The 21,406-nt window shown below is 46.6% G+C and overlaps 2 protein-coding genes across 5 annotated transcripts in view; one reads left to right on the forward strand and one right to left on the reverse strand.

Moving 5' to 3' along the window:
- Nucleotides 1–14,059, forward strand: part of TRIM37 (tripartite motif containing 37) — a 29,649-nt gene extending 15,590 nt beyond the window's left edge. Inside the window, exons 12-24 of one of the 4 annotated variants that reach the window (XM_086475041.1) lie at nt 265–341; nt 869–1,048; nt 1,770–1,884; nt 2,113–2,325; nt 2,723–2,859; nt 3,566–3,663; nt 5,104–5,304; nt 7,393–7,704; nt 9,357–9,485; nt 10,422–10,608; nt 11,260–11,378; nt 13,051–13,203; nt 13,950–14,059. In XM_086475041.1, the coding sequence (XP_086331167.1) occupies nt 265–341; nt 869–1,048; nt 1,770–1,884; nt 2,113–2,325; nt 2,723–2,859; nt 3,566–3,663; nt 5,104–5,304; nt 7,393–7,704; nt 9,357–9,485; nt 10,422–10,608; nt 11,260–11,378; nt 13,051–13,203; nt 13,950–14,059 (2,031 nt within the window). The remainder of the gene's footprint in view (nt 1–264; nt 342–868; nt 1,049–1,769; nt 1,885–2,112; nt 2,326–2,722; nt 2,860–3,565; nt 3,664–5,103; nt 5,305–7,392; nt 7,705–9,356; nt 9,486–10,421; nt 10,609–11,259; nt 11,379–13,050; nt 13,204–13,949) is intronic. The other 3 variants (XM_086475037.1, XM_086475039.1, XM_086475040.1) reach the window with 3 other exon arrangements.
- A 6,094-nt stretch (nt 14,060–20,153) lies between these two features.
- PPM1E (protein phosphatase, Mg2+/Mn2+ dependent 1E) overlaps nt 20,154–21,406 on the reverse strand; it is a 66,208-nt gene continuing 64,955 nt past the window's right edge. The window contains exon 7 of the mRNA XM_086475256.1: nt 20,154–21,226. Coding sequence (XP_086331382.1) covers nt 20,157–21,226 — 1,070 coding nt within the window. The 3' untranslated portion in view covers nt 20,154–20,156. The remainder of the gene's footprint in view (nt 21,227–21,406) is intronic.

Consider the following 21,406-nt stretch of genomic DNA (forward strand, 5'->3'; position numbering starts at 1 on the left):
TGAGATACCAACACAAGACTGTTGTGTATGTGTATGTGTTTCCAGATGCAAATTCCATGTGGATTCAAGTTAGAGTCCTAGGTCACAGAAGACTAAAAATGAAAACTGTAGATACAGAGTAGACTAATGCTGCAAATTGTGTATTGATTGAAGCTGTCTTCTGAACTTCAAGGGTATATCACGGTGTTCTGGTTTGGTTTCTCTGGTTTTTGCTATCTTTTTTTCAATCAATTTAGATCTCAATTTTGTGTCATTTCTTTCAAGGATGGAAATGGAGTAGTACGGGGCTACTACCTGTCTGTGTTCTTGGAGCTGTCCGCTGGATTGCCAGAGACATCCAAGTAAGCAAACCTGGAGGAGGAGCAGCAGTTTTGTTGGGCTTTTTTTTTTTTTTTTTTCTTTTTTTTTTTTTCTTTTTTTTTTTTTTTCTATCAGCAAAGCATCTGGAGAGGTTTGCAAAGAACGGCCTCAAGTTCTGTAGCGTTGCTAGGGACTGTTGCAGAGCCCTCTTTAAAAGAATAGCGAGACTTCTGTTGTCTGTTGAGCTTTGAATCATGCCCAAAGATAATATTTTAAAGTTGTTACTTGGGGGCTTTCTCGAGGTAAAAAGCAAGCTGGCAAAACAACTGCTAAGAGTATCCGTCTCCTAGTATTCAATCCTAGAGTTGGTTTCCCGCTCTGCTCCCTATTCCTACTTTCTTCCCCCTTGTGCTCTTTATGGAAGTGTTCAATGACGTTTTAAGACCAAATCGCCTCTTCGGCGGGGCGTGCCAGCCTCCCCGGAAGCCCAGTTCTGTTAAACGTGACACATTCAGCCATTCTGACATCTTTATTTCGGTATCAATAGCTGTGATATTCCCCTGTGTAGGTACGAGTACCGTGTGGAAATGGTCCACCAGTCCACCAACGATCCCACCAAAAACATAATTCGGGAGTTTGCCTCTGATTTCGAAGTTGGAGAATGCTGGGGTTACAACAGATTCTTTCGTTTAGACTTGCTAGCCAACGAAGGCTACTTAAACAGGCAGAATGACACTGTGATCCTGAGGTAAGGAAGACAACGTCGTGGGGCTCTTTTCTGCTGTCATTTCACAAAGCATCACACCAACTGAAATAGGAGATAATTAAGTGGTTGCATTTAAAATAATTGTGACATGTTTTGTCATAAATGGATTTCACTGTCATAAGCTTTAAAGAAGAGAATGTGCTGAAGGGAGTTGTGGAAACTTTAAGTATCTCTCTTTCTTCGAGATGTAGCTATGCTCGACACTAGTAAGCCTGGGTTAGCAATCAGTAGCTGACTGAACTAAAGGAGAAGGGTATTTCCTGGTTAGAAACAGTTGCGGTGAGCATAGGAGAACTTTGGGAGTAAAGGAAGTCTGTAAGTTAAGAGTGCTCACGCTGTCAATGGGAATTGCAATGGTATGACAAAATACAGAAGCTTTATCCATCTACTTCAGATATTCTCTGTACAGGCCTACTCGTGCTCCTGTTAAATGCGTTGCAGTGTGTTAATTTTGTTAGCTTTGGGTTGTGAAGATAACACCTCCCCTGTAACTCCTACAAAATACTTCCTCTTGCCGTTCATTGCATTCAGGATATCAAGTATGGAAGTACATGTTGTCTGTTGAATTTATTTCATCACTAGATTTCAGGTCGTGTGATGTTCTTATGTGGGGCTTTTCAGATTCTGTGGGGGTAGAAAAGACAAAACCAAAACTCAAACCAACTGACTGATTTAAAAACCCTTTTCAAATGTTGATTTGAAGGTTCCAAGTGCGCTCGCCGACCTTCTTCCAAAAGTGCCGAGATCAACACTGGTACATTGCTCAATTGGAAGCAGCTCAGACAAGTTACATTCAACAAATAAATAACCTTAAGGAAGTAAGTGGGATAGGTATTAATGTAAATTGATGTTTTACTGACCAGTAGTTACCTGTTTCAGGCTCCAGTGTTCATGTTGGACAATTGTGGGTTTGGGTTGCTATGGGTAGTTTGATATTGGTGTCGTTAAGATAGTATAAATGCAAGTCAACGAACGTACTTGATCTGACGATGCTGCTCCATTGCTGTCTCCTATGTATACTTTTGTGTATCCTTCTAATATTTAAGAGGCTTGCGATTGAACTTTCCCGGACTCAGAAATCACGAGGCATTTCACCTCCAGACACTCATCTTAGTCCCCAGAATGACGATGGTCCAGAAACAAGATCGAAGAAGTCTGGACAAGGCACTGAAGTACTACTTGAGAGTGTTGCTGCTCCAGGATTAGCGCGAGATAGCAAGGAAGAGGAGGAAGAGAAGATCCAGCATGAAGATTTCAGTGTAAGAATTAATTTTTTTTCCTGCCTCTCTGTTTACGTGTAGCTTTTTACGAGAGGATTGCAGTAGAATCACAGGCAAACTTCCGAATTGTAAATTGGGTTTGTTATCCTCTGTATGGAAATGGGAGATAACGCTCTCCGGAGGCAGCAGCCGGAGATGACACTAGAGAGATGTTCCAGAGCAGAGCTCGTAGATCCCACCACAGAAAGGTTTCCAAGTTGCAGCTGAAAAATCCAACTTCTCTTTTTGAAACCAGCCTTTATTGTGCTTTGAGACCCTCCTAGCTCCTGTATGACAGCGGTGCTGTGGAGAGAGGGAGTTTCTGTTCGTAGCTTTTGGTGAATGCATCAAAGTGCAGCTGAAGTGTTTATAAAGACTCGTTCTGTTTTTCCTGTAGCACGAGCTCTCTGATGGCGACTTGGATATCGATCTTGCTGGAGAAGACGAGGTGAACCACCTTGATGGTAGCAGCTCTTCAGCTAGTTCGACAGCAACTAGTAACACTGAAGAAAATGATATTGATGAAGAAACAATGTGAGTAACTTAAAATGCCTTTCAGATAATCACCGTGTCTCCCCAGGTAATTGTCCTAATTCCAGTGGAAACTAGGTCATTTGCTATAGCCCAGTTAGGGCGTGGGGGGGATTCCAGTGCAATGTGAGGGGTGTTTCCTGTACTGAGAGCAACGTGAGCTGATACAGTTAACGCTAAACGTTGAATTTTCGGTCAGCTAGTTACTGTCTTTCCGATCTCTCCATTTATTTTAGTGTTGTGTTCTGTCTTTGACAAGTGATAGTCTGTGAAGGTTCTTTACCAAAACACTATTAAGAAATCTGTTTTGACACTAAAGAAAGAGAGGTTTGGTATTAGGAAGTGTTGTAGTAGTAGGAGAGTGATAATAACGACAGTTACTTACACTAGAAAATTTAAGGTTCTCAGCTAAGATGATGTCAAATCCTAGAGTTTTCATTAAAACATGAGAGAATGTGTTACAACACGTACAAATATAGAAGTTTGCAGGATCAGAGTCTAGATATGTATGGCGTTTTTGAACTCTTGGTTAGCAAGTCAGTCGTTTAATTGGCACACTTCGATTTGTTCAGTTTGTGTAGCTTGGAATGCAGGAAATACTGTCTACAGAGCTTCATGTGGTTTTCAGGGTAGGTGCCATAACGTTTAACAAGAGCTGAAAAAAGGTAATAATTGTATTCGCCTTTTTTCACTCCAATTGTCTCCTAAGGTCTGGAGAGAATGACGTGGAATATAGCAGTAATATGGAGCTGGAAGAAGGAGATCTCATGGAGGATGCAGCAGCCGCTGCTACTCCTGGAGCATCAGGTATGAAAACCAGTGTTCAGAATTCCCATATATTCGAAACGCTGCTGGATTCCTTCCCCTGTTCTTCTTGGGAGCAACACCAAGCTGCGTGTTCCGCAGGCATTTCTATTTTTGGAACTGCTGCGTCATGTGGTTGGTGCTGGTGATTGCAGCGTAGCAGAAACGTTTCGTTGGTTCGGTAAAAAAAACAGGGGGAATCTTCTGAATGTGCTTGTTTAGAAAGGATACAGGAGTTCGGAGGGAGGCTTTTCTGCCTCTTTGAAACCCCTCCTGTTCCGATCGAAAGCTGCCTGACAAGGAAATTGTACTGATGTCCGTGTGGCCTCTGAACGCGTGACGCGTTCGCTTGGGTTTTAGTGCAGTGTAACCCCTGACGTACGCAGAGGGAATGAAGTAAAGAATTGTTACAAGTCAAGCAGAAATATATTTTAAGTGCAATAATGAAGGGTGCTCTGAGATCTCTTGCCTCCTAGAGATGATCATAGCCCGAATTAGCCATAGGTTAATAAGATTCTGAAAGAAATACATGTATGTTGAAGGTAAGTATATTTATTTATGGCAAAGATAACAGAAGTGGCATTCACCAGAAGTGGTGTTTATGCTGCTGTGGAAGTCTGCCAGTGCTTGAAACAGGATTCCTTGGCTGTCCTGCTTGTAGCTGCTGGTTCAAAACTTCTTGAAAATTCTGTGTCCTCTAGGAAGCTGAGGGACATGTCTGTTTCCTTCAGAAGGGACAGCCTTTGGGGTAGGAGTACAGTGGCTGCAGGAACAGTGTTTGTTTAGGAGCTTTTAGACGGTAATTTTTAACAGCGTTTGTAGAAGCTGACGCAGTCTCTTCACTTGAGCTTCTTGCATTTACCTGCTTGCGCTGTTTCCCAGTCTGAATGCTAGTAGGAGGTGTTGGAAGGGAGCTCTGCTAAACTGCACAATTTTAATCTCACGGATTTAACTGTCTTCTCTGGAGACTCTCTCCATCTTTTGAGTGCCTTGGCCACTAGGTAATAGGCACATCAGAACCCAGCAGCACTCAACTGAAGATCCCCCCACTTAATCTGACTGATGGGGGGAACCTAGAAAGTTTCTTCAGAATAAACGCTCTTTGTATTGATTTGTTTACCAATCTATTTATTTACAAAGAAGATATGAAGTGAAATCCTTGAAATCCTTTTTTTTTTTTTTTTTTTTTCCCCCCCACTTCTGTTTTTGCACACACACATACCCACACCCCCGCCCCGGTGCTTTTTTGCTTAAACTTTTAGCTGAAGCATGTCTGATTGCTTTCAGAATCCATAATCTATTAAATAATACTGATGTCTTGTTGAGTTTCTGGGAGTGAAGACATTCCCAATCTCTTGTAGAACTCTGTCTTTTTGTTTTTACAGGGAATAACGCATCACCTGTGTCATGTATATGCACGCTCTTTCCGTAACTCTTCCTTAGGTACTAGCCATGGCTACACCAGTGCAAGTGGAAGACCTTCAAGGCGGGGCGGATGTGCCCTGGGCTCAACAGTCAGTACCGGTTTCCTCGATATAGATCCCTTAATTTTAATCCACTTGTTGGATCTAAAAGACAGAAACGGTATGGAAAACCTTTGGGGCCTTCAGCCACGTCCACCTGCCTCGCTTCTACAGAACAGAGGTAACTGTACATCCCACATCAGATGGATTCATTGCGACTGGAAGTGTCTCTGAAATGCAGTCCCCGAGTTAGAAGATTTGAGGAGGGGAGGGGGGAAAAGAGGGCGACAGTCCTGTTCGTTGATAGCTAGACTTGCGTGTCCTCGTCAGTATGCTGCGTCTTGCTGCCTGCTCTGACACGTTCTTTGCCTTCGTGGTGACCTCAGCCTGAGAACGTGGGATGACTCAACTGAGAACAGAAATGTGTATCGAGGAGGGTCTTCTTGTCTCTTCTTGGGGGATGTGGCTGAAGTGCCTGGCTGTTTTGTGTCGCAGCGTTGCAGAGATACAGTTCGTGCAGTTTCTTTGACGGCAACTGTGGGAGATGAATGAAAGGCCCTTTTCTAGCGGGGGTCAGTGCTGAAAGACAAAACCCCATGGAGCAGCTATCTGCTGAGGAAGCAGTTACACCTGCGGCGTCACACAGTTTGTGCACTTAGTGGCTGAGAGTACTGGAGCACCGTGTGTACCAACAAGAACATAAATCCTGGGATTTCCTTTTGTACGGAAAAGGCATTTAAAACAGAACTAGAAAAATGCGTGTAGAAGTAAGGCTGGAAGAGCAGATGTAAGCACTTATGGAAGAAAAATGGATCAAAATGTCAGGAGCCAAAAATAGTAATGGTCTTTAAATAATTAAAGACTTCAGAGACTATTTGTGGTTGAGTTAGGACCCTTCAACCGAAAACAGCCATTAACTTCATGTGCAGCAAAAGCAAGATAGCTGGCAGTTCTGGCACCCCCGGCTGTCGCTGAAGGTTGCTCATTTCTCTTGTTTCGTTAGCGGAGAATTAAAACTAAATCAAACTTCAATAATACATTTGCAGTGATTAACACTTGGTGGCTGGCCTGCTACTGCACCGTGGTATTTCAGGTCATTCTGAAACCACCATTTGGTGACTTAATAGAACAGAAGAGAAGTAATCGTCCATTTGCTGCAAATCAGTGCTTGCTTTTGCTGCAGCGGTGACGTTGGTGTTACTGAGTCTAAAACTCAAGCTGTTTGTTCCTTTAGCTTTTAAAATGTAGTCACAGAAACAGTCAGACGAATTTTCAGCGGAATCTAATCCATATTTCCAAAAATGGAAGTCACTTCCATAAGTATGAGAAGGGGAGGCAGCACATGACTAAGCCTCAGCTCTGTTTTGCCTGGAGAAAGGCCTCGACAGAATGACGTTAAGAGAGGGCATTGCACTTTGCGCTGTGCTGCTCGAGCAGGATGAAGCTCTCCTGTTGTGTCGAATGGCTTCCTGGTCATCTTTAGCTACTGGCTCCACAGCTGAAATTACCTGGTTTGCTGAGATCCCCTTAATATTTGACTGTTCCCAGGGCTTATTCAAGTCAGTCAGCTAAGAGAAAGCTGCTGCTACATTTGGAGTTTGCCAGACTTCACCTCCTAAGGTGAAGGTGTCTAAGAGCCACTTGGCTTTACCGTTTTCAGCAGCTGAATTTGCAGTGAAACACTTACAGAATTTATAACGCTTCAAACAGACATCAAAGTTGATCTAATTCCGGCTGAGCAGCATGTAGGCTTACTCGGGTATTAGCTCCTTGACCTGCTCTTAGGTGCTTAAGGGAATTCCTTCCCTGGATTCAGGTTTCTTTGAGTTCAGTACGTTAACGTGGTATGTTGGTGGTATGAGAATCTTACACGCACACTCAACAGATTTTATAAAGACATGTAACAACTTTGACATAAACTGGCAACCAGGCTTGTGAACTGCGGCTCGTCTGGCCATGTAGAGTGGTAGCTCAGTTGTCATCAGAATTCGTGCAGCAGTATCGGGAGCCTTGCTCCTTCCAGGGAGCAGGTTTGGGGGCCCTCTTCCATGGCAGGCAGGGAGCGACCGGCTGCTGTCCTGGTAGCTGTGCAGTGCTTGCAACTGAAATGGTGTGGTGCCATACCAGCATGGAAGAGCGTCTCTCTGTCCCTCGTTTTTACAGCAGGGTAAGAGGTAGAGTTCTTACAGCTGTTAAAAATAGATGTCTGTTCTCATTTGAGAGCAGTTGTACTGACCTCTTGTGTTCTTTCCCTTTTCCTTTGGTAAAGCATCGTCCTATTCTCTAAAAGACAGAGATCAGCGGAGACACCAGGCAATGTGGCGCGTGCCTCCCGACTTGAAGATGCTGAAAAGACTTAAAACTCAGATGGCTGAAGTTCGAAGCAAAATGTCTGACGTCAAAAACCAGCTGTCAGAAGTGAGAAGCAGCAGTGCTGGCTCATGCGACGGGCAGCCCGGCTTCTTCTCCGTTGAGCAAGGTGCTTTGGCCGCCTGTGGAACAGAAAGCTGCAGCAAGCTGCAAGAAATAGGAATGGAACTACTGACAAAGTCTTCGGTTACCGGTTGTTACATGAGGAATTGTAAGTGCATAGAAAGGGGGGATTAAACGTCACCCTTACAGATGCCGGCTGTATAGGTGGTTTACATGTCCAGGCCTCGGGAAATAGACCCCTCGTAGTTACTGGAGCTCAGCTGTAAGAATCCAGAAATGTAAAACCTGCGCTGCCTTTTGAGTGAGTAAATGTTACTGGGACTGGTTTCAGCCCTTTTTGGTAAAAGCACCAAAATTTTTGCTCCACAACTGGTAGCAGAGCTGACGCAGAGAGAATGTTCTGGAGTTTAATCCCCTCTCAAAGTGATCCCAGCTGAAGGTCGCTTCTTGTTGACTGCTGCTCTGCTTCTGGCCCGGCTGAACCTGGGGATGTTTCACGATGTTTGCCAGTAGACAAGATTAGAAACTTCTAGACTTGCTATACTTTAGTAACTTGAAATCTTGCTAAAATTCAAGTAAGCCGAGGTTCTCTCTGGAGAGACTCTGCCTTTTGAAAGGTAGCGTCTGTCAGACGTGCCTGTGTATCAGTCTGTTCGGGTACTGTCACTGAGTCCTGGTGACACCACTGGTAAGCCAGTGCGGAATCTTGTGGATGCCAGCGTGAAGGCTGTGCCAGTGCGTTGTTGGTTATGATCCTGAATAAAAGCACTGGTTCTTAATCCTCTCTCATTCCCTGTTGCCTGGGAGAGATGATTTTCCAGCATTCTAGGTTTTGATTCAAGTTATTGCTTGCAGTTTGGAGCCAAGATGAGTAAGAAATATAAACATGAGTGGACTAAAGAACTGGTACAGTAGTTCTGTTCCTCTCCATCCCTTTCAATACTGACCTGCAAAACAGGTTTTTCACATCATGACTCCCACAGAGCAGAGAATTTCTCCTCTGGTGGTGCACATTCATAGAAAGTTGTGTTAGAGTTTGGAGCCCTGAAATGGAGCCGCAGAAGAGTCAAGGCACTTCACGGGAAGTGCTGGCTCTTGTGTGGCCTGTGGTTTTCAACAGCGCCTCTTTCCTTAGCACACGCCTCATCCCTCAAAGGTTACTAAGGCACTGGGCAGGGACGTCGTCCTCCATCGGAACGAGAGGAGCGGGCGTGCGGCGCTCTGTAAAATGGGAGCGATCTTGGGGCTTGCGTTGAAGCCGAGATCCCCCACCCTTCCGGGCTGCGGTGGTGGCAGAACTTGGTGTTCTGCTGTTCCAGTGACCACTCCTCCGGTCCTCTGCCTGGAGGAGTTTCTGTAGCAGGATCCACACTGACACATGCTGGTTGGTTTGGGAAGTGGTTTAACTGCAAGTCCCAGAACCTGCCTTTCACTCCTGCTTTCAAGGTCCTTTGTTACATTGAACTTTGAATTTGAAAGTTGAAGGGAAGGTTTTGGCTTTCCTTATCCTTTATACTGTCATGGTGGCTGAAGCAGTCTGGATGACGGCTTTCTGAAGGATGGCTTGGTGTAAGGCAAGCGAACATTGCTTGTGTAGTCTCGGCTGCATCCACAGGTAGCTAAGCTTCCCTCTCGCCCTCATCTTTCACAGGAAGGGAGTGGAAGGAGGTTTGTGCAGGATGGGGAGTTGATGAGCAATGAGACTAATATGGAGCTTAACTTCACTTAAAACGAGCTTGAAGACAGAACACAGCAGCAGTTCGACTGAACGCTTGTCACATCTTAAAATGTTTTTTGCAGCTGCGAGTAAGAAAAGTAATTCGCCCAAACCGATTCGCTCGGGAGCAGCAGGCAGTCTGTCTTTGCGAAGAGCTATGGACTGTGGGGAGAGTAATCTTCGTTTGAAGGGAGATGGTCAAACTTCTGAAGGTAAATGAGTTCATCTGTACTTGGGTGATGGGGTGCATCTTAGCACGTGTTGCACAACAGCTTTTCAGGAAGCCTTTTATTGGCAACTGAAGTTTCCCTGGAACTTGACTGGATCCTTTCTCAAATCTAGTTAACGTTATTGCACCTTTGATAGCTGATCTGCTGCGAAACAGCCTCACAGCTGACTTCCCAGAACGTAACCATGGGTGTTATCTGGTCTCTCTGAAGACGTTTCAGGAGCTAGATTTATAGTGAGAATCGTAGATGAAAAAGTGCTGACCCAGGCTTACTTTGTGGTTTGACTAAAAGGGAATTCAAGAAAACTCCGGATACATGTAACGAAAGCATTGTGTGATATTGCTGCTCCTTCCTTCAGGGTAACGAATTGAAATACCTAACACGGGAGTCGGTATTTTGCCCATCTCGAGCGTTCAGAGAAGGAATGGGGTATGACAGTTGTTCTCTTACAATGCTAAATAGATGCAGAAGGCTTGGGTGAGAAACCAGAAAGTGCCGTAAAGTCATTGCGCAGTGTAACCGTAACCTCTGCGCCCAGCTTCGCCCTGGTCCAAGACTCAGGAGGCTGCCTTCCTGCTGCCGGGCGACTTTGCATCTATGGCTGGCAAAAGTGACAGTGAAGAGGGTGTCTGTGTTAGTAGAAGATAAGTTTTAACTGCACAAGACGAGGAAGGATTAATCTGTACCTGGACCAGTCAGCAATGGCAGCTGGAACGGAAGCCCTGTGTGTTTAGGGGGTGGCATCGGGCGGTACGTGTTGCCCGTACGTGGACTTGACAACACGAGGTTTTAAGAGCGAGGGTGGGGAAGGTGCATGCGCGCGTGTTGGGAACCGCACTGGTGATGCGAAACAGCTGGATCCCGAGGCTTCTCAAATCAGCCTGGATGCGCTTGGAGTTTCGCCCCCTCTTTTCTCAGGTGGCGTAGGGAGCTCAAAGCTGAGCAGTCGGCACCACTCGGCCCGGCCCCTGGCGAGCAGCGGCGCTTCAGAGGCACTGCCGAAGCCAGAGGAAAGACCTTGCGAAGGTTCAGATGCCGATGTGGGAGTTTCTGGCTTAAATGGCTTAGCTGCTGTAGAAAAGACCAGAAAAGCTGGTGCTCTAGGGTAAGGGGTTTATTCTTTTTTCCTCGTATTATCTCCTCTCCCACCTTCCCTTGATCTAGGAAAAAAAATACCAATCCACTAAAACCAGGTGCTTGTAGCATGGAAGACAAATTACTTTGAAGTTTACTTGGTTGCTGCTGTTCCCTCTGGATATCAAATTTTGGGTTTGTAACTAGGTTACAAGTAGTCTTTCCTGCTTTTTTAATTTTTTCTCTTAGTTTGATCAGCTGTGGGTGTAGTCTGAAACTTTGATTTGAAAGGCAGAGCCCAGTCTGTTTTCTTGTGATTCCTTGCAAAATACCCTCTAACCGACAGTTATCGCTTTTGATTTCCTCATTTCAGACAATAGTTCTCACTGTGGCTCTACTTCCCAGCAATTCTGTAGTAACAACTCCCTGTTGACTCACTCAGCTGGGTGCAGTGGAGTACTAGGGCTATTTTCTCTCTAAATAGCTGGAGTCACCATTTTTGGAAAATGCTTATCATAAACTTTTTGTATTTTTTAAGATTTTAAATATTTCAAAGTCAATCAAATCTAGAAGTGGATATGCAAGAGACTTAAACAATGAGGGAATCTAGATGTGGCACTAAAAGGGTTAAAGCTGAATTTCTAACCCGGGTTTTTGTATTTCTTGTAAATTCTTTCTTCAGATCAAATTCTAAAGGATGCCGTACAGAAGGAGCACAGGCAGGTGGTCTGGAAAACGACACTGAACCTGGGGAGGTGCAGGGTATGCTTTCTGAAGGTGCTTCCGCAGGGCCAGAGGAAGGTAAATTGGATGTTGTAGTGGGCAAATGCAGTGTGACATCACAGTCTGTGATGATCCGTTTCTGTAATGGAAATAGCTTGAAGGGGAAAGAAAAAAGGAGAAACAAAACAAAACCAACAAAACCCAGAACCTGTTTTTGTGGCTGTCGTACTCTGCTGTAACACTGGGGAGCTGCAGGATAAATCGGAGCGAGGGCAGAACAGCTCTGTGTGGCTGCTCTCTGCAGAGAGACAGTGACGGCGCGGGGCAGCAGGCGTGTGAAGACCCGGCAGATGACGCTACATGGTGCCGCCCGTTTATCCGGATTCGTTGCTTTTTGTACCTCTTGATCTGTCTCCAGGCCTTTGCTTCAGTGTTCAGTTGCATGGCCTTGAAAATAATTTCTTACCCAATTAAAATAGTAGCTGGTGACCTTGGCTTTTAGGTCTCTTGCCTTCAGGGACAAACCACACTGGTAACTACCCCCACGTCTGCACTGGAATCTCTCCACCATTTCATTCGTGTCGGGTGCTGTGGTACGTAAGCCAGTTTCCTTAGAGACTTGGAGGAAACTTTTCCCCCTCCCTTCCTGCGTCCTTTCCATGCTGGAAAAAAATATTACTGACTTTTTTTTTTTTTTTTGAAAGTCCACGTAGAAGAGTTTTTCTTATCTTGCTAAAACTCTCCTGCCTTCCACCCCTGCACTAATTTGAATTTCAATGACTGAATTGTAGCGCAAAGCCTATATTAAGGTGCCAGCATCCATCTCTATCTGCAGTGTGCAATATTGTGTAGGAGTTGGCATTTACAGAAGGTCTCTCAGTGACAAAACTGAATTTCTGCTCTTAGTCACTGCGGCGTGATTGTGATGCGCTCCCGCAGCTCTCCTGTTATAGCAGAGAGCCTAATAGGAAAATGTTTTAAAAACTGAAGTACTTCATTGTTAAAAACCCCAGGAAACAAATATTACCCTTTTTTTCCTTTCAGAGGGAAAACTACAGTAGAGTTGGCACCTCACGTAGCTACTTGCTTTTTCTTAGCCATGAGCATCAGCTCTTAAGAAGAAGAGCAGAGCAAACCCCGTGTCACCTGCAAAACCGTACAAAAGGGAGAATTTTGAGTGCTGCCAATGCACGCGCAAGGTCTGGCAAAACAAAAGGAAGCCGCCTTGATTGTCAGCAGCTCTGGTTTGTTTTTGTAGGAAAAGCGTGGGGTTTGTGCGAGACTCGAATAGAGCATTGCTGCTTGAGGGGTGCGGTGGGTACCTCTGCACCGCAGGTCGCGCTGCCTCGTAACTGTTAAAGAAGCAACCTTCGTTTTCTGTCCCGGTTGTGAGGTGGGCTGCGCAGCTGGCAGGGGAGTGCAGCTCGGAGAGGAAGGAGCTGGGGACACCCGAGTCCGCGCTCAGCTGGTGACGCGTTGGAGCTGCTCCTCGTGAGCTGAGCTGCACAGCCCCAAGGGCCGTTTGCAGGCCGGTACCCACTGTTCCGGCGAATTCCTCCGTGCTTTGGTGAATACATTCGGCTCTGAACCTGCTCCTTCTCTCTTGGTCTCCTGCCAGCTCTTGGTATTTGATACTGGTAACTCGTACATGGGGAAAAGTTGAATGCTGCAGCTATGTAGATCTTACTGCTGTCATTTTTGCCTTGTGGTTTTGGTTTTTTTGGGGTTTTGTTTTTTTTTTTTTTTGCAGCTGGGCTATGTCAGAAGCATGTCCTTCATCTCCTACCAGGAATGAGCAGTGACAGTGACATTGAATGTGACACAGAAAACGAAGAGCAGGAGGATGCCGCCTCTGCCTCGGAGGGGTTTAACCATGCCTTCTCTGTCCAGTCCTCGAGCGAAGGTGGGACTGACTGTGTGAGCCCACCTTCCCAAACGCTGCCGGGCGTCTGCCCTGGGGCTCCTGCGGCAGAGGACGCTGCAGGAGCAGAGATCTCTGACGGTGCCCCAGGGCTGTTAGAGCTCAGGCAAGCACCAGTAAGATCTGGAACCCCTCTCTCGGGATCCTGATTGAAACCAGACCAAAACGGGAGGGGGAACTCTTTCTAGCCTTGAGAAGTCAGTTTGGGCGAGTCCCCTGGGGAACTGCTGGAAAGCCCCTAGCTCTAGTTCTGAGCTGGAACTCCCTGTACCAGGCTGGGCACGGGCGGCAGGCTGATCACGGGGAGGTAACCACGGCCTTAGAGGTGGATTCGCATCTTCATTGGCAGGAATGTGCTTTGAGCACTTCAGTGTAGTTCCCAAAACTCCTGTTTCTTTGAAGAGCTTTAACCTGATCAAATTAAAAGCTGTCAGGTGACAGCTGACGCTAGATGAAGTTGACTTTTGGCCTCAACAGGCATCCCACACGCGTTAGCAGTGTGGCCTAAGGCTCGGCTCAGGCACTGAAACCTCACAGCTCATCGGGGCAATCAAAACATCGCTCGTATCTGTGCTTGACTATAGGTCTCTTAAATTTAAACCCCGGGGCAGTCTTAACTCTCTGTCAAGCCCGTTGTGTACCGACTGAAGGACTGCACCGCGGGCCTTGCAGGTGATGGAGGGTTAGCTTGCTGTCCTCCCGTTGCTCAGCTGGGAAACGTCACTGAGTTTTCCTTTGGTTTGTTTCAGCCTCAGAGCGGTGCCCCATGTTCCCAGAGGGCGATCAAGTCGGGCCTGATGATCTCAGCTTTGTTACTGGAGAAGACGGCACCAGGTAACTGCAGCTTTGCCTCAGCTGCCCTCTGAGGTGGCTGTAGCCCTGGGGCTGCCCCTTGCCCCTGCTGCTCCCCGAGCTGCAGAGACCAGAGGGGATGTTCATCTTACTGGGAGGTGACAGGCGGGCGTTTGTACGCTCTGACCGCGCTGCGGTTCCTCTGCCCCCAGGTGAGCCGCTGCCTCCCCGGCGCCACGCTGCTGCCCGCGTTCGTGGGGCGGAAATGGCGCCGTGCTGGGGGAGGGCCGGCATGCTGATGGCATCGTCAGTTGAAAACTGGCTGGATTTAAGTACTTGGCATAAAATTTTGATGCGTAAGATTGCGCTTGCTTGAAGCCTTAAAGCTGTCGCGGTGTGAGGGTTTTCGGTGACCGCTGCCTTTCTTTGGAGCAGATAGAGAATGGGTGTGGGGCCCCGAAGACCCGCCGGCTCGTGTCCCCGGGAAGAGGCGCATTTATTCACTGGAGCTTAGTCCAAGGCTGCTGTTCCTGGCTGTGTGCGCGCTCTGTTCTGGTAAATACCCTTGTGTGGTTCTTCTGCAGTTGTCTTAAAGGTCCTTTTGCCCCAGTCCCAGGTCTGAAGGCCTTACACTAAAGGTTACATTCCTGCTGGCTCTGAAAATATGGCCAAAAGGTGCCGGAGCCCCGTTTCCAGCTGTGCGTCCTGTGGTGTCATTGAAGTAACTGTGAATGTCCTCATTTTAAATGGTATGAACTGGTTCTGTGAAGCTGCTACGTCCTGCAGGCACGATGGAGCGGGAGTTGGGGTAAAATAGCTGGCACAGACGGTGTTTTCCTCAGTCCGTGGTCTGGACCAGCCGCACACGCTGCCAAACTCTTTGCCCCTGTGGGTTGCGTTTCGAGCTGCTACACTATGATGGAAGCTGAACCCCTGGTTAGTGACTGTAACCGATAGCTGTCCTCGTCTCGGCTGCCTGTACTGATGTTCATTGCTCTGTGAATGTCCCGCAGTGTAAGTGCTGTACGACTCATCGTTTAAACCTGTTTGCACTTTGTTAATAAAATGAATGTTAATCTGGTGTGAAGCTTGACAGGTTTGTGTGTCAAGAAGTGAAGTGGTAGAGACGGGCTGTCAGGGGCAGTAGTACGCCGCTGCCGAGCTCGCCTCGCTCTTGCTGTAACGCCTGGCTGCTTGTAGAAGAACTCTTTCCTGCCCTACACTTGTCACTTTTTCCCCCGAGTTGGTCAATGAAAACCACTTCACTCCATCTGGGAGTCTTAAAGCTATGTTTGTAGAAGCCAGACCAAATGCCTAAATCTCATCCATTTAAACAGGAATAGAGGAGGAGCCAACAGTTTTTACCCAAACGTGGTTTTGTGTATTTCCCAGCTCCCGGCAGGAGGTGCAGCCCAGAGCTGTCCTGTGCGCAGATGCGTGACTGGGGCCTGTGACAAGCTGCGTGCTGGGGTAGGGCCAGGGGCGTGTTTACTGCTGCGGGGGGCTGGAGGTTGGGTATTGCGCACAGCTCAAGCAGCAAGGGCTGCCTCTTCACCCCTCGCAGGTGCTTTACTCTCTGTAGGAGGCCCCCCAGGCTGAAGGCAGGTGTTGTGAGGAGCCCTGGGAGCTGTGCTGGAGGTGGAGCCCAGCCTTCGCCGGGCCAAGGAAGGAGCTGGTACCAGCAGGCTTTGCTTGCCTGCTGGAGAACTCCTTTACATCCAGCTGTTTTTTTAAACAACGGGGGGAAAGAGGCTTGGAAGACTGATCTGTCTAATGAACTTACACTGCACCCTCCCTGCCCCTTCCCCTTCTGGGGGAAGCACAGGGTGACCCCCAGGTACCCCCCAGGGCAAGGCTGCATGGCCCTGTTTTCTGTTACACACCACACAAGGGGAAGGGGCTTTCACCACAGTAAGACGTTCAAGCTGGAGGGTGGTTGCTGTCTTTGTTAACTCTTAAATAAACAGACCAGCTGAAGGGTGGTTTAAATTGCTGTTTTATTAAGATATTGGTAAAACTTCAACAGTTTTTCCTGTATAAACAGCTTTCATAAATAAAATACGGATGACTAATACATGGTTATAACTAAACTCAGATGTGAACTGTAGAACAAGATTGCAAAGGGAAAGTCCCACCACTTAACTGGTTAGCTTTAATTTATTCACTTCACAAAGAACACGTTCGTTTCATGAACAAGATAATACAGAAAGGTCAACAGGAGCACCCGGCGCAGCAACCGACCCCGCGCCCGGCTATCGGCACGAGTACTCGCGCGGGAGCAGAAGTACTGGGGGCGGTCTCGGCCAGCTTCCCCTGCTCTTGTTCCAAGGTGTCTTCCAGAGGGAAGGAGAGGAAAAAACCTAACAGAAGGCGATGGCGACACACAACGGTTGTACTAGACCCTAAGAGGTGGGGGTTATTTTTTTCTTTAGCTTTAATGCTGGCAAGTGTAGTGCGATCGCCTGATTAGCGAGGACTGGAAAAGGATACGAACATTTAAGTCAGAGGTTGCATTAATGCTTCATTATTACTTATTGCACATGATACAAGGGTAGAAAGTTTTGTTCCTGTTGCAAAGAGGATATGAATTAAAGAAAGATTGCCCTGAATTACAGGCATGAACAAAGCTGCAGTATCCCCTTCGATGGCTTTGTTTATGTGACTAGTGCCGAGTGAAGAAATTGTGCTAAAACAGCCCCTAATTTAGACCAATCTTTCTAATTTTTTTCTTCCTGCAGAACGTTGCCAGGGTCGGGAGGATTTAGTGAGGGGATAGTGGACCTGAACTACAGCAGCTGTGTCTATAAACACAGAACTCGTTATGCCTCATCTTATCTGCCCATAGGACAACGCGTTTCTCACTGACACACAGTGTTCCAAAAACAGAGCGGAGTTTCTATGACGATGTACCACTATAAATGTGGCGTAAGTTAAAGTCTGCTTTGACATTGTCCTTCGTCCGTGTTGCACTGCAATCTAAATCAAATGCTGAATGGTGTTAACTTGCAAGGACAATTGATGGCACTTCTAGGTAAAGAAAAGTTATATACATGCGTTTCCACCCACCTTTAGTGCAAATCGAAATGGGTTAACAGCTCCCTGGTCTGGTGCTATACTGCTCCCTGCAACGCAGACATTCCTCGCGGTTAAAGTGTACACAGGAAACCACCAGCGTGGGGACGGAGAGAGTCCTGCCAGTTCTCACAGTGAAGAGCTCACGAGCAAGCTTTGAGCAGCTTCAGACAAACGCCTGGAGCCCGGTTCTCAAAACCAACACCATTTAAGAAAGAAAAAAATATTAAAAAAAAAAAAAAAAAAATGTTTTCACTACCTACCTCCTAGTTCTGCAACCACGGTTAACACATCAACTGAAACTGATGCGGGGTGTGTTAACGCGGAAAAGGGATACTTCAGCTCTTTATTGGAAAGATTCGTTATACAAATTTCACCACCACTAAGATACACAATAAAAATACAAAACACAGGTCACAGACTGAATCTCAGTGTCAACAGTTAATAAATACAATTAGATACTTTTATATTAGCCTAATATTTTTACATTGTCACCAGATAGACAATCAAAGTACGAGATACAGAACACTTAGATACCGTTAGAGAGGGATTATTGCTTACGTTAGCAAGCAGCAAATAAGGGCACAGGATTCTGAACTGAAGAGAACTACTTCCTATCACCAGTGGCATTAAGAGAAACACTGCATTTCACAAAGCACTGCTTTTTTGTCTAGTGTGTAGAATCAAGAGCAGCATATATCAGACCAATAACCACTACTTTTAATATTATAGAACTTTAAAGGACTTACCTTACAAATGGTTCCTATCTACTCTATAAATATGCAGTTAGTGAAGAAATGAACACTTGCTATCTATACAATGGTTTTACCTGACCACACTGGAACTACGATGGTAGATTTTTTTTCTCCTAGCAAGATAAATGGTACGAGTCGCAGAATTATCATCATTTATGAATCCACACCTAAAAAGCTAGATCCTTCCCAAGACAGCGCACACGCAGTCCAGTGCTCTTCAACTGCTCCTGCAGACTGGGAAGAAGTTTTATCGTCCATAACGGGGTTTCGCTCTAATTAACTCACGCGAAGAATTGCACTTACACCGCCTTTCTCCCCGAAGCGCGACAGTCAGCTATGAGATGGACTTCCAATGCGTCATTATTACTGTGAATAATTTAAAACAAAGGCACCGCAGAGATGCCCCGGAGTTGCATATTTTACCGTTTCCTGGTTTCTCAAATTTCCCCAGTAAATCTGACTTGGAACATATGCTGCAGCTAAAGAGGACGTTGACAACAGCTAAGGCCTGGTAAGATGACAGATAAGAGCCAATGATCCCATAAGATTAAAAAAAAGTCTGTAAAAGATCAAAGGAATCTAAAGCCACACTCCAACTCCCAGTTACTCAACAAAGCCTCTTGCTGTTCATCAGATTGCTTTTAAAATAGTGCATCAAAGATAGAAGAGGAAATTGGCAGAATTCAAACCTTGCCATCTCGTTGTGTTGGATAATCTCCTGCCTACTTCATATTAAAATACTTTGCAAATTCTAGCTAAATATTAATACTGTTATTAAATTGTTACTGCTAAAATGATATGACTTGTACAAGAGACGCCTATGAAGACTGACTTTGTTCATACTCTTCCAAATGTCTCACTGTAACAAAAGGTGGTAACGGGGTGTGCGTTTAGTGGAGCTGTTGGGAGTCGTCTGCTTACTCACGTCGCAACTAACCGCTCCCCTAAGGGTTTGACATCAGCTCGAGAGGGGGGAAGAGCTGGTGGGGACTGTTTCCCAGTTGGATAAACAACGCTCTGCTGAGGAAAAGAAGGGCGACTGACATTCCTCACTCCCCTCTCCGAGCCCAGGCTTAACCGAAGCAGAGCTGCGGCTTGCCAGGGAGTTTCACCCTCTCCACTAAGCCCCAAGCGCAGCCCCTGCTCATCCGCACCCACGGCGTTTCCGTCTGCTTTGGACGGCTCCGTCCGCCCGGCCCCCGTTGCTACACGTGCCGGAAAACCCCAAATTGCAGCAGTAACTAACGCTCCTCGTAGGCACAACATCCCACCGTCCTTCCTGCTGCAACTCTGTATTAAGTTATGCCTTTGCCATCTAGGAATCGTTACCAAACCCAAACAGCTCATCAAGTTGCTCATTATCTCTCGCAAGCAGTTCTCTGGTTTGACTGGTTGAGTGACAGCAGCGTTGTACTGAACGTCTCCGCAGACTGGTTTCTTTTACGACCTGAGATGAAGTTACGGTGGGAAGAGGTTGGCTCCAAGCATTAAGCACAATCATGTTCAATTGAAACTAAGTGAGAACATTTTCCTAAACTGACAAACAAGAGAAATGCCACTAAAAGCACCAGAAAGATACGAAATTCCCTACACTGCACCTCTAGCCATAGGAAATAATTTTTTAAAAACTACAAAAAGAGTTTTCTTCATATTCCACATTTTATGTTACATGAAAAAAATAGGTAAATTATGAGTCTGTAGCTCAATTGGAGTCTGAGAACAGAGTGGCAGGAGCTTAGTTTGTCCATTCCTAAGTTACCTGGTAAAACCCTGTATGGCTTTTAGTCATCTACCTGCAAAAGTGGATGTAACTTTCTAATTCATCTTAGTGCTCGCCTGAAATAAACAGAAAGCAGAACACAAACAACCCCCCCACACCTCGACTTCTACGGAAACTTCCCCCCCACTCTAAAAAAAATTTGGTAGTTCTAAACCAGACTCTTTCTTTATGTATTGCTCCACAGACGTACCTCAGGCAGGGTCGGCTCTCTGGGTTGTTAAAGACCGTTCCCTAACCGTGTCTGCTCACGTGAACCAGCTGTTCGGCTTTCCCTGGTGAATGTGGCTAGATACTCGTGTGTGCGGGTGGTCGGGTGGCTGTGGCATTGCTCAGGGTGGCACCGCCAGCAAACTTTATTGAGATTGAAACAACTACATTTGTTAATTCCTAGTAGATCTATTTACACATGGTTTGAGCTTTGCAGGGGACTGGAGTACAGTTCGGAAATGCCCGCCTTTTTTCGCTTTCTGATGATGCCTGTTTTATTTTGGGAATGTCTACTTTGGGAGTCTGACGGGGGAACACGAGGGACATGGTTACATTTTACAGCATTGATGAAGGTATGAATCTGATATACAATTACTTTGTCTTCGCATCAAAAACATGCTCTCGCTGTAAGCGCTATGACCAGCCAGCCTCCACCATGGGGAGTGTCTTACCGACAGCCTCGTGCTACCGCGGCCCCGGACAGGTAAGGACAGACCCGACCCTTCTATGTGGGAAGGCTCACGAGCCAGGAGCGGCGCGCGGAACTTTGGTTTGAGCCTGGCTCCTCGTCGCCTCTTCCCGGTACAGAGCCGGGAGTGAAAGAGCGCAGCTCGTTTTCCCAAGGATTTGAGCAGTTCATCTTCCAGCCCAAAGAAGACGGAGGATAAACCCTTCACCCTGTAGATGCTCTGCCCCGCAGCACCCAAACTAAGAGGAGCGTTGTACTCCCTGGGGTCGCTCTGTCCGCAGACGGATGACGTGGTGCGCTCTGGTGACTCGTTCTTCACTGTTAAGCCGTTGACCAAATTCACACTCTTTGGTAGGCCAGGACTAAACGCTTGAATTGGTGGCAGACATTTGGCACTCTGAGGTGTACTAGTTTCTGTTTTTGTCAGGTCTAAATAGCCTTGATCATCAAACAGGTTAACGCTGGATCCTGTGCTTAAGCTAGTTCTGTCGGTGAAGGAATCCACTCGTCCATCATACCCTAGGTCTGCGGGTGCTGAGCACTGGTGCTGGGGCCACGGTCGTTTGCAGTCTCCATGGTTTTCCTTATCTTCCCCGCTGTCTTCTTGCCCACCTTGAAAAGAGTTCTCCGTCCAGTCCGACTCCTCGCTAACATTGACTGCTGCGTTCATGTCCCTGAGAAATACCACGATGACAGTAATGTTGTCGCTGGAACCGGCATCCCGAGCGGATGCCACTAATTTATGTGCTACCATGCTGCTGTCGCCATTATTCTCCTTTAGATGGTCAGCCACCACTTTGACTGCCTCATCGGGATTGACTGTGTCATAGAAGCCATCGCAGGCTAAAATGAGGTAGTCTTCAGAGCCATCTAGTACAGTGGAGGCAGAGTCTGCATCCCCACAGATATATGGCTTGTGCTCAGCGTCCCCTGTGGAAAAACAACACACAGACACGCGAGACTGTGGGTTTGCAGCCACAGCATCTGGAAGCTCTGTTATTAACACAGCATGGAGCCAGCGACTCCTACCCCAAGTTAAGGCAATTATTTGGAAATTATTCCCTCAAACTGCAGAGGAAAAAAGCAGAGGTTATCACTCATGGGTCCACC

Source organism: Leptosomus discolor, chromosome 18 (genome assembly GCF_034619465.1).
Source record: "Leptosomus discolor isolate bLepDis1 chromosome 18, bLepDis1.hap2, whole genome shotgun sequence".
Taxonomy (NCBI): Eukaryota; Metazoa; Chordata; class Aves; order Leptosomiformes; family Leptosomidae; genus Leptosomus; species Leptosomus discolor.